The sequence below is a fragment of the Zootoca vivipara genome, chromosome 2, assembly GCF_965207765.1.
Source record: "Zootoca vivipara chromosome 2, rZooViv2.hap1.1, whole genome shotgun sequence".
Classification (NCBI taxonomy): Eukaryota; Metazoa; Chordata; class Lepidosauria; order Squamata; family Lacertidae; genus Zootoca; species Zootoca vivipara.
The window spans coordinates 19,298,501-19,316,366 of record NC_142584.1 but is presented as its reverse complement, the minus strand read 5'-3'; the positions used below and the strand labels follow the sequence as shown (position 1 = coordinate 19,316,366).

The 17,866-nt window shown below is 45.5% G+C and overlaps 1 protein-coding gene across 12 annotated transcripts in view; it reads right to left on the bottom strand.

The window, feature by feature from the left end:
• Window positions 1-17,866, bottom strand: part of IKZF4 (IKAROS family zinc finger 4) — a 62,434-nt gene that overhangs the window by 7,583 nt on the left and 36,985 nt on the right. For 3 of the 12 annotated variants that reach the window (XM_035103950.3, XM_035103947.3, XM_088662955.1), the window contains 4 exons: window positions 15,210-15,470; window positions 14,000-14,167; window positions 3,108-3,257; window positions 1,514-1,684 (listed from right to left, as the gene is read on the bottom strand). In XM_035103950.3, the coding sequence (XP_034959841.1) occupies window positions 1,514-1,684; window positions 3,108-3,257; window positions 14,000-14,167; window positions 15,210-15,450 (730 nt within the window). In that variant the 5' untranslated portion in view covers window positions 15,451-15,470. The remainder of the gene's footprint in view (window positions 1-1,513; window positions 1,685-3,107; window positions 3,258-13,999; window positions 14,168-15,209; window positions 15,471-17,866) is intronic. The other 9 variants (XM_035103948.3, XM_088662961.1, XM_088662956.1 and 6 more) reach the window with 3 other exon arrangements.

Here is a 17,866-nt window from a genome sequence, read left to right as displayed (position 1 = left end):
GGGTACATGAGGCTTTCCTGAGCATCCCCCCTCTTCTCCGCAGCACATAGCTCTGAGTCTGCACATGACTGGAGGCAAGGAATACTTTATGTAAGAAGTAGGGGGAAGGCTCAATTTGAACTTGCTTCTTGAGTTTGTGACTCCATGTTGCACTTATTTGTTGTTTACTTTTACTACTACTACTACTACTACTACTACTACTACTACTACTAGGCTTGTCAGTCACGTGTTACCTGAAAGTCTCTAACTTACAACACATTCAATAACATGAATACAATTAAATTATACCATGAAAACAGAAGAAAACAACTCCCACAACAGCCAAATTAATCTAGTGGGTCTACCACCTTGTAGTTTAGTTCTGCGCCAGACATGAAGCCAAATCCTACTAATGGCAGCTATTCCAGCGACCATAAATGGCTGTCAAGTCCCAGTCTAGCGGTAGCTGCCATCTTGCTGCGAGATGCCCTACCCAACCACTTTTTTGCAATCCAGCATGGAGAGGGATAGAATCATAGAATCATAGAGTTGGAAGAGACCACAAGGGCCATCCAGTCCAACCCCTTGCCAAGCAGGAAACACCACCAAAGCATTCTTGACATATGCCTGTCAAGCCTCTGCTTAAAGACCTCTAGAGAAGGAGACTCCACCACACTCCTTGGTAGCAAATTCCACTGCCGAACAGCTCTTACTGTCAGGAAGTTCTTCCTAATGTTTAGGTGGAATCTTCTTTCTTGTAGTTTGAGTCCATTGCTCCGTGTCTGCTTCTCTGGAGCAGCAGAAAACAACCTTTCTCCCTCCTCTATATGACATCATTTTATATATTTGAACATGGCTATCATATCACCCCTTAACCTTCTCTTCTCCAGGCTAAACATACCCAGCTCCCTAAGCCGTTCCTCATAAGGCATCGTTTCCAGGCCTTTGACCATTTTGGTTGCCCTCTTCTGGACACGTTCCAGCTTGTCAGTATCCTTCTTGAACTGTGGTGCCCAGAACTGGACACAGTACTCCAGGTGAGGTCTGACTTCCCTGGTACTATTACTATTACTTCCCTTGATCTAGATGCTATACTCCTATTGATGCAGCCCAGAATTGCATTGGCTTTTTTAGCTGCTGCATCACACTGTTGACTCATGTCAAGTGTGTGGCCTACCAAGACTCCTAGATCCTTTTCACATGTACTGCTCTCAAGCCAGGTGTCTACCATCCTGTATTTGTGCCTTTCATTTTTTTTGCCCAAGTGTAGTACTTTACATTTCTCCTTGTTAAAATTCATCTTGTTAGCTTTGGCCCAGTTGTCTAATCTGTTAAGGTCATTTTGAAGTGTGATCCTGTCCTCTGGGGTATTAGCCAGCCCCACCCCACCCCCAATTTGGTGTCATCTGCAAACTTGCTCATGATAAAAGCTGGCGGGGTTGCGAATGCAGGATCTGATGGCCCACAGGGAAACACCCAAGACAATAAATAACACAACTGTCGGTGGTCAACAGCTCCGTTGTCCTGCCACTACCTTTAGTCCACTTCCAGGAATCCAGGGGAAGCTCCTTACCCACAAATTTCTGAGGTGTGGAGCGTTTTCGTTTGGTGATGCTGTTTGCCAGTCGGTCAATGAAGGTCGGCCGGTCGGCTGAGGAGTGAAGCATGGAGTCCGGCACCATCTCCAAGTCCCGCATCTCGTCACCTGGCAAGGAAACAAAAGCAGGTGTGACGTTTGGCTCCCTAGAGCATTTCTGCCTCAACCTTTGGAAGGCCTATATTGTGGAAAAAGAGATGCTGATGGTTCAGTGGTTTGCCGAGGGAGGAAAAAGTCACACAGCAAAATCAGCAAGAATGGAACAGACTCCCAATGCTAAATTTCATTCATCCAATTTAGATCCTGTTCCCCAGGTCTATGATAACAACAACTTTATTATTTGTACCCCCAACTATCTGACTAGGCTGCCCCAGCCACTTTGGGCGGCTTCCAACATATATAAAAACATAATAAAACATTACATGTTAAAAAGCTTCCTTATACAGGGCTGCCTTCAGATGTCTTCTAAAGGTTATATAGTTACTCATCTCCTTGACATCGATGGGAGGGCATTCCACAGAGAGGATGCTACTACCGAGAAGTCCCCCTGCCTGGTTCCCGGTAACCTCACTTCTTGCAGTGTGGGAACTGCCAGAAGGTCCTCGGAGCTGGATCTCAGTGACCAGACTGATCAGTGAACCCATTTAGACTCTGTGCTTCAAGGCCATGGTCTCTCTGACTACCAGGCCCTACATGTTCTAGACACTAAAACCCAAATATTCACCTGGACTAGATATGGGTTTCTAGTCCTCATCATCTAACTAGTGCCTGCTGCTGAAACAGATGGCAAGATGCCTCATGCTAAGTGATCCATAAATGAAGCAAATAATAACGATGATGGCAACAGTAACTAAATCTGCATTTAGATGGAAATTCCATGCAGTGGAGGGCAGGGGCGAACGAAGCATGATCGGTACCCGGGGTGGGGCAAACCGACCGTACGGTGAATGTACGGCGCCACTACGTACGGTGCATGCCACAGGGCAGCAGGATTGCCTGCTTGCCGCTGCAGCTGCTGCCGCCCATACGGGCGGTTTGCTGACAGTGCTGCAAACATCTGCACGGCTCTGCTCGCTCCCTCTGCCTTGGGGAGGCGGTGGCCTTTGCCGCTGCTGCTACAGCCACAACCGCACCAGCTGGTGCTGCTCCTCCTCCTGCTGTGGGGGTGAAGAGGCGGCAGTGGAGGGTATACCCATGAGAGGAGGATCCTTTGCACGCGGCTGTGGCAGCGCGATGGCACCCCCGTGGGGTGCCCTCTTGTCACCCTGCCAGAGATGGTGCCAGGGGCAGTGCGCTCCCTCCGTTCCCCCCCTTTCCTATGCCACTGGTGGAGGGGAACAACCTCAAAGAGGAAGTGCCCGCTAGGGAAGGCATTTTGCAGCACAGAAGACGATTCGGACTGTTCCAGCCACACAGACCCTCCTAGCCGGTTTGGATACTTGCAAAAGTTGCTGTGCGCAAAGCCATCCTAAGTGACCGACAACACTGCCCCTCGAACTCGCCTGTTCCAGCCTGGCAGGTCCGGACTTACCTTGCTGGCCAGCCAGCGACTGTGGTTCAGTGTTAAGACTCTGCAGGTAGTTGTGGCAGCGTTCCTTGTGCTCTTCCAACGTGCTTTGCTGCTTGTAGCTGCGGCCGCAATAATTACATTTGTAGGGCTTTCCGACAGTGGGGGAGGAGACTGAAACGGAAAGGGAAACATAAATGGGTCCAGTAATAAAATTCACATGTTTCTCGAACCGCCACAGCAACTGTTGGGTCAGCAAGAACCAGGAAGCGCTGACAGCCTGCCTGCAGCTGTAGGAATGAAAGGAGACAGGCACAAACAAAAAACAACAACCACCAACTTCGCAAATGGTTCAGTTGTCTGTCTCTGCAACTGTGCCTGGCTTGAGACGCTATAGGAAAAGGGGCATCTTTCAAATGATTTCCTGCTGAAAGAAGTCCTCCTCTCTCCAGTCACCATTTCTATGATCATCGCTGCCAAGATCAAATATGTGTTTGTCCCCTCCCCAGCTTTCTGGTAAGGGACTCAGATCAGATCAGAACATCCTCATTAGGCCCTAGTCACTGAAGGCACTCCAAAATTCAAGGACAACTGATATAACTGCCCTCATTTTGTTCTTCCCGCTTTACATATCTGAATGTTACTATTTAGAGAGTAAGGGGGCTTTAGCGGAGCATCAGAAGTCCTCACTGATGGATCAATTGGAAATCATTGCTAAAAGAAGTGTTCCCCCCCCAAAAAAAAAGCAAAGAGGAAGTGCTTGTCACAGTCTGAATTAGAAGCCAGACCAGTGCCTGATTTCTATAATGAAATAAGTTAATGGCGAGATTGTTATATGCACAGAGATGGAAAAATACAAACCGACCCACTACAGAGGAATGGCTGATAAAACTATTGGACTTGGCTAAGATGGCAAAGTTAACGTGTTTAATTAGAGAAAAATCATTACTGAAATTTATTGGAAACTTCCTATGGGCTTTTTGCATGAAAGAGAAAATGAACATGTAATATTTGGATTTGAAGATTGAAAAAAATATTCGTCAGTAGAATGGCTGGATGTTAATGAGTGAATACTATATTTAGCTGCAGGACAGAGAACTGGAAGTCTTTTTATCTTTCTTTATCCTTTTCTCTTCTGCTTTCTCTTCATTTTTCTTTTCTTTTTTCTGCCTCTGTTTTTTTTTAGATTAAGTATCTGTTTTATTTCAGTGTATTATAAAAAGATATTTTGTAACAGGTATGAATTTTTGTATATATTTTAGTAAGTATCAATAAATATATTAACAAGAAAAGCCACCTGGAAGCCACCTCTAATCTTGGTGGTTGTAGTACTGTACTCAATGGTGAAGGGGAAAATAGACATTTACAGTCATACCTCTTGTTGCATCCGCTGCGGGTTGCGTTTTTCCAGGTTACAAACGCGGAAAACCCAGAAGTGTTTACTTCCGGGTTTCATTGCGCGCACATGCACAGAAGAGCTCTATTTTGCTTTCGCGCATGCGCAAAAGTGCTGTTCGGGTTGCGGCCTTTTTGGGGGGCAAACGGCACCCTGGAATGGATCGGGTCCGCAACCCGAGGTACCACTGCCTAACAATGTATCACTGAATATACTCAAGCTAGCTACTTTTCTTCTTCACATGGTGTACTCCGAAAACCATGTTCCAGAGGGAAATCTTCATGAATGCTGTAACAAGACAGACTTGTATGCTTATTTTAGGCTTCGAGCAAGGTAAGAAAATTATTTAATTTATATGCTGCCGGTGGAGACAGTGGAGTCGCAGCTGATGAGTTTGATCTGCCCTAGTTCCCAATTACCTATGAAGTGGCAGATCTCAAAACTAATAAAGCACATCCTTAGGGTCTTCATAGTAAATGGTGGTGGTGAAATAAAACAGCTCAGGGTTTTTACAACATACTGGCTGATAACGTAGTCCTCCAGTCCAGTCCCGGGGGCAAGAAGATCATGGATCGGGAGTGGGGAAGGGAGAAAGAGACCAGGACCATGAAAACTAGCAGCCTGCTTAAAAAACAAAACAAAAACACTTCTGGGAAGCGGCTAGAAAAGCAAAAGGTTCACCAAAAAAGAAAAAAAAGAGGCTGGCAGGAGGAGGGTGGAAGACATCTCACAGAGCCTGTGCAATGTCAAATGCAATGGTGAAGATCAATAGCCCTACACAATGCACTGAGAATGAAAGGGGAGTGGGGGGTTTAACTTTCTGCCTCTTGACTCAACTGAGACACACAGAAAAACTGAACTAGGAATGTTTTTATGAATGGAGATGGCCTTTTGGAACTCCCTGCCATTTTATATAACGCAGGGACCTTCTCTACTGCCCTTTTGACATTCCTCTTTCAACAAGCCTTCTAAGTGAAATTCTTAAGCCAGCTGGTGTCTTGTCAGAAACTGAAGTGAATTGTGTGCTACTGAAAAAGTAGATTCCGGAATGGCTTAGTGCCTTTCTAATTCCAAGCTGAGGAGTCACGATCAGGGGTCTTCAATCCAAGTTGCCATACTCAACAATGGCAAGTGTTCTGCTGCCTTCTCTTAAGCAGAACGAGGAGCAGCCTTCCTGGAAGCAGAACGAGGAGCAGCCTTATTCTCATTCTGTGCTTCTGAGACACACAGGGCACACGGGAAGCACAGTACAATTCCAGGAATAATCCCACTTAGAGAAGGTAAGGGTGTGTGTGTGTGTGTGTGTGTGTGTAAGAAAATTAATGGATGCAGTGGTGCGATTAGGTAATTCTTGTATCTGGACTTAACAGGGTCCAAGTGTGATAAGCCAGCTCTGCAGAGTTTGGGAGCCCTCCTGTTCATTCTGCAGAGCGGGGACCTGGGCTTCTGCCTCAAGTCAATCCGACACTGGTAATACCACTGAGTGTTCATGCATGTGGAGGAATGGGGTAGGTGGCCCTGCAAAATTTTTTAGTTCCAACCCCAGCTACCCATGACATTCAGCACCCAACAAATTACTTCATAGGGAAAGTGGCCCTCAGGGGAGAAACTGGTACTCCCCACACCTGACATACAGCATGAGAGTTACCCCACAACTGGGAATCTGTTCCCTACTGACAAGGAGATTTTAAGAGCCCAGCAAAGAAGGTCTAGGACATCTATAGGGTCCCTATTTGGAAGAGCCACTGACTCCGTAACACAATCTATTTCTGAGCTACACACACAACCCCCGGTACTGTTTGTTTTAAAGGAAGCCCGTTGTCATACCTAATCAAAAGAGTAATTTCTCATTTAAGTTGTGCTTCACTTAAAATCGCATTTCCTCTGTGGGCAAGAAGACCCTTTCAATCTTTAAACTGAATATATAAAAACAGGGAACATAATTTTGACAGTCCGCTCTCCAAATATCTGGGGAAGGAGGGGAGGGGAGAGAAGAGAAAATTCTATAGAATTGGGTCTGCTGAATGCAAATTCCAAATGCATTTGTTTACTGGGTTGGGGGGGGGGGGAGAAGGGAGAGAGAGAGGAGAGTTGTGTACCGAAGAGAGGTAGCCCCACGGGAGGAGAGTCATCCTAGTGATCCCACGTGCAGATGCAGCTTCTGATCTATTTCTAACTGATGTGATGCGTTTGATCTGGTTTATAAATCCTCACTTTTTTGGAGGCAGATCTTCAAAGATGAAAGCAACTGCCTCACCCAGGGGAACAGCATGAAACACACATGTCAGGTTAAGGGGTGGGGTGGGGAGAAGAAAGATATTCCTTGCTCCCCTTCCCCAAGTGGGAGAGGCTATTTTTACAGCCGTAAAATCCAAACGCTGATGAGGTTACTGTCATTTCACTCATATACCCTCTCTGCCTCATATTAACAATCTGCCCTTCTGCACAGCCTTAATTTTCTTTGATATTACAAACAAATGTTAGGATTTGGCACATTTTATCCGTCAACAGCTGCTTATCATCATTCTGTGCCGTGATATGCAGAGGGCTAGTGGCAGAGAAATTATATTCCGGCGTACAAGACGACTGGGCATATAAGACGACCCCCAACTTTCCCAGTTAAAATAAAGAGTTTGGGATATACTCGCCGTATAAGAAATACGAGCCGGCGTATAAGACGACCCCCGACTTTTGAGAATATTTTCCTGGGTTAAAAAGTAGTCTTATACGCAGGAATATATAGTACACTAATGAAACAGAAGGCCCGGCCTTGGAAAAAGCATGCTTCTTGAGACAACTAGGTCGAAGTCTTGAGGGTCCTTCTAAACTGACCATTTGTGCAGGGAACTGCAGGCGAGTTTCTGTCAATATTTATCACACTCCATATCCATTGCTTTAAAAGAGAGATGTGTAAGTAAGTAAAAGGGGGGGGAATTAGTTTGATTTTAAGATCAATTTTCAGAAGAAGGGACCTTAAGCAACTAAAACACAGTGTTAAGACCAAACATACCCGACTCCAACATAACTCTAGGTACAAGAAAAGGGTGACACTGCAGAAAGTGAAGAATGATATCAGCTGTTCCTTGCATACTGGCTCATTTACCTTTTTAAGCTGCTTGATAGCTGCACATGCTGACTGTCAGCTGAGCTGGTTTATATGCACAGCATCAACTCATGCTGCCTGAGAGCACAGGGGGTTTGAGCCATGCCTGAGGCTATGCATGCTCCATGCACTTGAGAGAATATTCTGTGCTAAGGTAAATAAAATGCTGAGTCAAGAAATCGCAATTCTGTGCCCTGCACGAAGCATGCAAATTAATCACTTTTACATACATCTGCTTATTTTACACAATCTGTTCTGCTACTGTCAGTCACACATGGAACTTTATACATGCCAGTGAGCCCTCATCCCCAAGACCACTGGGATACCCTTCTTCTCTTCTCCCTATTTCACCAGGCATCACCTATCCACACACACACACACACAAGCTTATTTTCAGAGTCAGGTAGGCAACAAACCAAAAGGACCAAAACAGGGATTCAAGTTCTACGTGTGCACAGATTAAGGAAAGATCTAAAAAACTACAATGTCACTAAAGACAGTGGAGAGATAAAGATAACTGTCTGCACTGGAGTCTGAAGCTGCCTTCTTTTTTTGCTTAAGCAAACCTAGAAACATGTAAGCAGCATCTCAGATGCATACATACCAAGAAATTTATGGGATAGGCTTTCCGGGGGGGGGGGCATGTATGCATTAGTATATACTGTGCCCACTTGAATCCTTTAGACCTCAGATGCAGTCTCACTTCAGCCTTTGCCCTCACGGCCTGAATATATTGTACAACATGATTTTGCATAAATCGTGCAAAGCACAGAATTTAAATTGTTTTCGGCACAGGCTCTGGATTTCTGGAGTGTAGATTATATGCAGCCCTGGGTATAGACTCCTCTCTTTAGCTCTCAGGACAATAAGCTGTGCAAATAATTACAAAGCTTTTGCCTCTGGAGGCTTAATGGCTTCAGCCCAGCTTACCAAAGAGACCTACTCTTTCCTTTACTCTCTTACTGAGATCAACTAAGAGCAGGTTCTCCCATATACCTTCTGTGCACTAATTTCATTCTACAAGGAGACAGCATTCTTGGCATAGGCTGCCCTCGATCTAGAATGCTCCCACTGTGGTCTTTCATAGGTCTTTCAAAAGCCCCACAGTAACGCTTTCTAATCTGAGCAGGCTTTCGGTGGGAACCCCTAAGGATTTAACAGCAATGCCTTGTCTTTTGATTGGCCATTTTGAGTTTGAGTTTTCAGTTATAATACACTGCCCAAAACTGTCAGGGGGGGCCCCCTAGAAATTAAAGCCAACATATACTGGCGTCTGTACATGTATCTATTCCTCTTTGTTACATAATGCAAAACTCTTCTCCTGCAGATTTCCCTGCCTCCGGATATCAACATCTTAGCAGGAGCTGAAGGGATGAACCAGCGATAAGGATAACAAGAACATCAAGGTACACTGGAGATAGCAATACGCTTTCCAGACTCTGCAATAATTAAAAGGGTAGGTAAGCTAGAAACAACTTTGCAAAGCTAAGAAGGTTCAGGATAGGGTTCCATTAGACAAACTGCCTGTGGCAATGTACACGTTAATTTTCAGTGGTTTGATGAAAGCATGCCTGGGGTTATCCATCTCAATTAGTGCATGAATAAATGGCATAAGGAAAGCCCTAATTTAAGCTATGTTCTGGGGCTGCTACATGCACACAACACGGCAGAGCCGGCAGATATATTGCTTACTACACATCAGCAGCACACGGTACGGTGGGGCTTTAAAAGAGGATTAGACAAATTCATGGAGGATAAAGCGATCAATGGTTACTAGTCATGATGGCTGTGTTCCACCTTCACTGTTGTTGAATGTCTCTGAGTACCAGTTGCGAGTCAACCAATTGCAGTTGAGCAGGGTGTTGTTGTGCTCAGGCCTTGCTTGAGTGCTTCCTGGAGGCACCCATTGGCCACCAGGATGCTAGTCTAGATGGGTCATTGGTCTGATCCAGCAGGCTTTGCCCCATCCCCATCCCCCCGTCTGCTACTGACTCACATTCTAAATTTGCTTAAAACATTCCCCCCCCCCAAAAAAAAATTGCTTCCACCAAAATTGTGGTGGAATTGAGAATTGTACTTTTGTGTGCACATGTGTGTATGGGGAGGTGTCCATAGTTCTTTTTCTCTGACCTCTAGCCATGGCACTAAAATTCCTAGGGACCCTTAGAGAACAGCTGGAATAGCTAAATGTCATGTATATACTGAATAAAAAAGGTAAAGGACCCCTGGGTGGTTAAGTCCAGTCAAAGGCGACTATGGGGTTGCAGCGCTCATTTCGCTTTTCCGGCGGAGGGAGCAGGTGTTTGTCCACAGACAGCTTTCCGGATCATTATGAAACCGCTACTGGTGCACAAGTGCCAGAGTGCACGGAAACGCTGTTTACCTTCCTGCCGCAGCGGTACCTATTTATCTACTCGTGCTCATATACCTGCGAACTGCTAGGTTAGCAGAAGCTGGGACAGAGCCATGGGAGCTCACCCCATTGCGTGGATTCCAATGCTGCCCTTCTGCTTGGCAAGCCCAAGAGGCTCAGTGGTTTAGACCACAAAGCCACCTGTGTCCCTGGTCGCAGTTCAAAAGCAAGTTAACTACGTACCGCTGCAGCGGGAAGGTAAATGGTGTTTCCATGGACAAATGCTGGCTTCCTTGGCCTGAAGTGAGATGAGCGTTGCACCCCATAGTTGCCTTTGACTGGACGTAACCATCCAGGGATCCTTTACCTTTTTACCTATATACTGAATAACAGCAATTGTAGCAGTTCAGCTAACCAGCTGCTGGTGTTTAGCCTTCTTCTGGGCTTAGGTTTGCCTTTTGACTAGCAGAGAAACTCAGTGAAACACAGTTTTATACTACCGTATAAGCCTTGGGAACAAGGGTACACTAGTCTTGTTATGCCTCAGATACAGTTTTCCACCCTGAGCCTTTTGGGACAAGCACAATTTTAAATCTATGGGGAGTGGGAAAGAGACATGAACAAAAGGATAAAAAAGGAAATCAAATGACAATCCTACCTACTTCTGCACTCTGGGGTATTTCATTTCAGTGTCTGAAAAAATGGTACAATTGGGTACAGGAAATTAGCAAGCAGTAGTAGCATCCCCTAGTAAGTATACTTCAGGTTGGCTTAGGGCTCATTGAGATACCTCAATACAAAGACATTCCCTGCACACAGAAAACAAGCATGTCAGGGACAAGTCTAGCGTTTGGCACTGAGGAGCTGTCACGTGAGCCCCCGCCAGCAGTCACAAGTGGTATAGGCCAGACAAGAGGTTTGCCACCCAATTAGGATTGAGAGAAAGAGAGAAATGGAAGCAGATAGGTAAGATGGGAATACCACCTTAGCTGCTAAGGCCTAGCACTTCCACGATGGCCTACTATTTGTATTTAAGAGGGTTGTTCTAGGAAAACTCCTGAGCATCTGGTCTACTGGGGCTGAACAGGGATATATTCCCAAACCTATCTGGAACCTCAGATGACAAAACTCTTTTGCATTAACTTAACTTTTCAGCAGGGTTGTGGCGGTTAAAGATTACAGTCTGGTTCTTTATCAGGTGAGGCAGTCTTCCTCTGAAGGCAGGACCCTGACTTAGCTGACGTTTCATGTCAGTCCCCACAATCCATCTGGCTGGTCCTTCAGGGTATTTTCCGATGCTCCCGCATACGATGACCCCGAAAGTGCTCTTTGCAGAGGCAGCGTCTCACTTGGTGGCAAATGCCAACACCTTTTGTTTTGCGACTGAGCGAATCCCCCCAAACTGCAAGTTCTTTCTCGGTCTCAAAAACGAGACGTGCAAAATAGTTCTGAGCACCATGGATACCTCCTGGCATCCCGTCCCATCCCCCCCCCCCGGCCGCCAAGGGTCAGAATCAGAGGAGCTGTCGCCACTGCTAACTGTCGCCAGGAACCACCCAAGCAGAAGCTGGTTGGGGGGAAGTGACAACTGATTTTGATTGCTCCAGACTGAAGGACTCTTCAGGAAGGCCAGAGGCCTCAAGGCACAGAGCAACAGCATCCCAGCAATGCACAGTGATCTGTGAAGAGAGCTGTCGTGATTCCACGGCATCCCTCAACTTCCATGCAAGCTTGCAAGGAGGGCAGGGGGGAACAACAACAAGCTGATCTCCTTTGCTCACAAAATAGCTAATCAGGGCTTTCTAAATAATGCAAAAAGAAACTTGTTTTTTTCAGGGCGGGAAGTTCACCGCGTGAGAGAAGAATTTTGTTTGTGTTAAAAAGCCCCAAAGCACTGCAGAAATAGAAGCTAAGAGAAAATAATATATGCTCAGCAGGTGGGCAGATTTCCCTCTCTCTTTCCTGCCCCCCCAACCGCTTACGGCAAGTCAACTGCTACAGTAAAAAACCTTAGACTAAATTTAAAGAACTACAACACAAGTATTGTGGTTAAGAGGCTGAGGACAAACTCATCAATCCAGCTTCATGTCAATCGTCCACACAAATCCTACACATCTCTACACAAATAAGGCACCCTATTCACAAACCAGTAGCCCACAGAAAGCCAGCAAGGAATTGAATCCAGCAGTGCAAGATAAGAGAATAAGAGCAGCCTAAAGGTCTAAATAATCCAGCAATCTCTTTCCCACAGTGGCCAACCAGATGCCTATGGGAAAAAATGCAAACAAGACTAGATTGTAATAACAGAGGAATACTACTCTGATACGGAAAGAAATATACCCCCCCCATCATGACTAGTAGCTACTGATACGTCTTATTCTCCTTTTAAATCCATCCAAGCTGGCAGCGATCACTACTTTCATAGAATTGTAGAGTTGGAAGGGACCGTGAGGGTCATCTAGTGCAACCCCCTGCAATGCAGGAAACTTTTTTGCCCAATGTGGGGCTCAAACCCACAACCCTGAGATCTCATATGCTACCAACTGAGCTATCTCATAATTTGCTTCCCTACCCCGTGTCTTTTTTCTAAGCTAGAAAGTCCTAAACAGTGTAACCCTTTTCTTATAAAGGAGTTGCTCCAGTGCCTTGATCATTTTGGTTGCTTTTAAATTTAATTTCTCTGTTTTAAAAGTATCCCTTTTGAGGTGCGGTGTCCAGAATTACATGCCCAGCATTCCAGGTGTGGCTGAAACATAGATTTGCGTAAATATGCTATGACACTGATAAGTTTTATTTTCAATGTAATTCCTTTCCTAATGAAGTAGATTCTAAGTTTAAAAATTTTGTTTAGATATTCACACACACCCCTTTTATGTAAGTCACAACTTTGAGAAGTTATACAGATCTTCAGCTGAACTTTAATTGCTCCAATTGAGGCTTTATTCAGGTGCAACATGAGGTCATGTTAATCCATAGGATTGAGGACAGAGAAGGCTCAATTTAAGAGATTACTATGACCAACAGGTAAAGCTTGATAAAACTGCCATTAAGATAATGTGTAGTCAACAATACAAAGATTTCCAGGGTCAGTTAGAGAAGAACCTGAACGACGGGAATGTTCCTAAATAACAGAGAATGATGTGAAGATAGTTCCATCTTCAGAGTTGAAGGAAGGGTGGGATACAGGTGAAACAAGTAAATAACATCTGTCAGAGAGAAAGATATCATGAATGGGTAGATCCAGATTAGAAGGCAGGCACTGGAGGTAGTGGAACACAGGGAATGGTTGGATGGTTGTGGGTTGCCAGGGGCTGAACTGAGGAGGAATGGTGGGGGCTGCCCCCACCTTCTCCTGAACCTTCCCAAGAACAGGAAGACAGTATAGATTTAGAACAGTGGTTTGCAGAAGGACATAGTTCACAGGCTGCAGAGGGGGGAAAGCTGGGAAATATTGGGAGAGGAACAAGCAGGAAGAAGCAGCACCGGAGGAGCGACAGCTGACAGATTCAGTGTCTTTGGAAAGCGTTCCTGAGCCCCCCCCCCCCCCGGACTAGGCAGGCATTGAGAGTAGTAGAACAGAAAGCTCATAGGCAGAAAACTCAAAATTAGCCAGCGCAGGGATGACATAGAATAGGAGAGATGGAGGCGGTTGGAATTTAGTCAGAGCAATGCCATTATTTAACAGAGACTGCATTCCTTCGTCTCTCTCTGTGAATACTGAATAAATTACGTGGTAAGAACTATTCTTGTTTATCTGCTTTTTGGCTGCCACCAGGGGAGGGATCGGATTCCCTGAAGCCTGACATGGGTGGTCACTGTGGTCTACCTACCTTTAAGAAGAGGTGACTCCGACTAGCAGAGGTTTGGGCCGAGGGCAAAGAGCAAGAGATAGTTCTATCAACCCACCAAGCCCTACCTTGCTATAACTATTTATTTTTTATCTAAGAAATTTATATACTGCTTAATTATATACATTTCTAAACACTGTACATAAAACAATGGGACAATAAAGAAAAGAAAATACCCATAAAACTGAATTAGAGCAGAAGTGCCCCGTAACCCACCTGAGTGTGTTCGGAGGTGCCCCGTGAGTGCGTCTCTCCTCCGACAGGCATAGTTACAGAAGGGACATTTGAAGGGCTTCTCGCCCGAGTGCAGCTTGATGTGGCGCAGGAGGTTGCCCTTTTGGGTAAAGGAGGCACCGCACTGATTGCAATGGAATGGCCTCTCACCTAGGAAGAAGAAGAAGAAGAAGAGTGCATTGGGATGAGTATCCAGAAAAGTTAGCCTCGATCTTTGCTTTCACTGATGAACCCTGACCCCCAGTTCAAACATGCTGATAAACTGAGTTTAAAGGAAACAAACAGACTCAGGGTTGTATTCAGTGTAGTGTTAAATGGTGTAGGTGGCACTGTGGTCTAAACCACTGAGTCTCTTGGGCTTGCTGATCAGAAGGTTGGCGGTTCGAATCCCTGTGACGGGGTGAGCTCCCGTTGCTCTGTCTCAGATCTTGCCAACCTAGCAGTTTGAAAGCACGCCAGTGCAAGTAGATAAATAGGTACCGCTCTGGCAGGAAGGTAAACTGCATTTTTGTGCGCTCTGGTTTCTATCACAGCGTTCCGTTGCGCCAGAAGTGGTTTAGTCATGCTGGCGACATGACCCAGAAAGCTGTCTGCGGACAAACGCTGGCTCCCTCGGCTTGAAAGCGAGATGAGCGCCGCAACCCCATAGTCACCTTTGACTGGACTTAACCATCCAGGGGTCCTTTACCTTTTTTTAACCTAAGTGGACAGTACCAAAGGGGCAAGGATTTCTCATTGTGCAGCAGAACTATCTCCCCCTCTGCTCCCCCCACCACACCACTTCCTAAATCCATTCTGGAGAATCCTCCAACTCTCTGGAAGAGGAGAGGGAGGAAGTCCCATTGTGCTAGTGCCAATCCTTGTGCTAGCACAATTATTTCATTTAACACCGCCCCCCTAAGTCCTCCATGGAGCTGTTCAGGAGCAAGCATGAGTGGTTCCAGCTCATGTGTCTTGCAGAAAACCATGGTTTAGCATGATACGAAGATGTGTGAAGTACTCTGAATGCACCTGGATTGATCTAACACCCAGTCCTGTAAGGAAATAAGTTATAAAGCAGCTCAGAGCCATATGAGGCTAAAGAGCCTGAGCGTGACACACAGAACTTTTAGACCATTGAGACTTAAAGCACTATACAAGCGCCAAGCATATGCATCAGCCCTTACGGTCACCAGCAGCCATGCCTGCTCACCGGTGTGGCTGCGCTTGTGCACCATCAGTACGTTCGGGCCAATGCACACCATCCCACAGATATCACATTTCAGCTTGCCATTGGGTAGCCGGATGCCGCCAGGGGAATGTGGCTCCTGCCCTGTCCCGTCACAGTAGCCGAGTGGCTCAGAGAGAGAATCCTCCACAATCACGCTGTCCTCTTTTTCAATGAGCCGGTCGTCATGCGACAGCAGCCGGCTTGATTCTTCATCACTGTACATTTCCACCTTGATAGAATTTGCTGCGGAGGGAAAAGATGTAAAAACAAAACAAAACAAAACAAAGCACATACAGGTTTGTGACAAGTATTTGTAAACAGTTGACTTTTTTAAAAAAGTGAGAGTGAAAAGAAACTTCTAAAAAATAACCATCAATAATTATTAATAGATCCTACTAGCATCTAAGGCCAGGTGGGTGGGGAGAATGATAGAAATTTCTAAAATTATGTATGGTGTGTGTGTGTGTGTGTGTGTGTGTGTGTGTGAAGATTTATCCTTCTTTCCCACTATTTTAGATCATCCCTTGACACTGATCGGGAGCAAATTCAGCACAAACCAACGGAGTATTTATTCAGAAAGTGCATCATCAACGTATGGGATTCAGTGTTACAAGAGAGCCAGTGTGGTGTAACGGTTAGAGTGTTGAACTAGGACCTGGGAGAGCAGGGTTCGAATCCCCACTCGGCCATGAAGCTCACTGGGTGACTTTGGACCAGTCACTATCTCTTACCCTAACCCTAACCTACCTCACAGAGTTGTTGTAAGGATGAAATGGGGATGAGGAGAATCATGTGTACCACCCAGAGCTTCTTGAAAGAGAAATGTGACATATAGACGTAATAAATAATATAAATAAGCCACTAGTTTAGAAGGAACTTTATAAAGGGATTAGACAAATTCATAGCTAGGGATGATGGGAGTTGCAGTCCCAAAACATCCGGAGGGCTGAGTTTGGGGATGCCTGTTCTAGAGTATCAAAAGGTGTAAAAATCAAATACAATCCCCAGTGCTCCAAATAATGTAGGGCTCAGCACATGGTGTTGGGGGGGGGGAGCAGGCCTCTCCTCCTCCACTAGATCCCCAGCCAGGTAGAAAGGAAGTTTCACTCTGAAAATACAGGCAGCAAAACAGTCTGAAGAGCAGCCTTCTAAGACTCAGGGATTTTTCTGCCAGCACCCTGCAAGAATGTTGTGGCAGCTTTTCTATAGACAGTAGGTCAAGAGTCCTAAACCCAGGGTCTGGTTTCCAAAAGGTTCAGTTAAGAATGTGCAAGAAACCGGGATGCTATGACATTAGCAAGAAGAGCTCTTTGCTGGGGGAACAAACAGTCGGCCTGTAAAACCAACCACATCAGCGGGTGTAACAATGGACGCTCGTCCCATTTCAAGGTGCAAATATTTAAAATCTGGCCCTTCCCAAGCCAGAGACGGAGGAAGCTTGCAACTTGAAAAGCAGGGAGCATCTAGTGTGGGGCTTCCCCTTGAAGCAGCTAATGGAATGTAAAGCTTGAAAAATGAGGACTTCCTGTTTCGACCGAAAGACACATGGAGCAGCCTCTGCCGCAGAAGGAATGCTGTTGTGAGGCCTTGCTGAATAAACACTCCTGAACCTTTGGTCCATGGCCAGGTTACATCATTCCAAGGAGTGTACTGAAAAGAAGGACTCTCATATACGAATTTCCTCCCAACTCCTAAGTCCCACTGTGTTCTCTTCCAAGCAGCATTCCGCTGCAATGGGAAAACAGGAGGAAGCTGCCTATACCAACTCAGTCCATTGGTTCATGTAGCTCAGTATTGTCCACGATAACTTGCACACGCTTGCTGCACATGCATCAGGACCACCTATTAATACAGCGGAAGGTGGAGAGCCTCAAAATGAAAAGGGAAGCTGAACCCCCAACTTGGGACTGGGAGGCTGGGAGCAAAATGCCCATAACAGCAAAGCATAGGCAGATAAAGGGAGGGAGGAGGTTCAGTTCTCTCACGTGTGTATCCCTCTTTTGTTAAAATTAAAAAGCCCAGCACCACTTGCTTCGTATATAAACACAGCAGGCACGTGAACAAAGGTGCTCCAATCATATTTGGTTTGCCCCCCGCAAAGGATGGCACTTTTAGCTATGCTCATGTGTTTTGGGATAAGGAAACAATATGAACCAGCCTTCCCCAACCTGATGCTCTTCAGATGTTTTGGGCTCCAACCCGCATCAATCCTAATCAGCATATGCCCACAACATGATGGAAGTTGAAGTCCAAAACATATGGAGGGCGCCAGGGTTGGGGAAGGCTAGATGGCTGATATAATCCCTTCAGACTCTCCATGAAATGTCACCTAGAATTTTTTCACACGCAGGACAGAATAAAGATAATAGTTTGAGTTTCCTCACTTGAAGCTTTATATGTGTATATATTGTAACATCACAAATGGAAATTGTTAATTACATAGGAATTATTATTCTAACTGACATTAATTACGATAATGGAACACAGTGATATAAGATCGGAAATGCACCCAAACTATCATGCGGGGAGCCACTTTTAACTAAAATGTATGGAAGTTGGCTGGCACTTTGAGAATTGTATCATTTGGGAATTGTTATTGTTATAATTTGGCTATTATTGGGGGAACGGTATATTGGAAA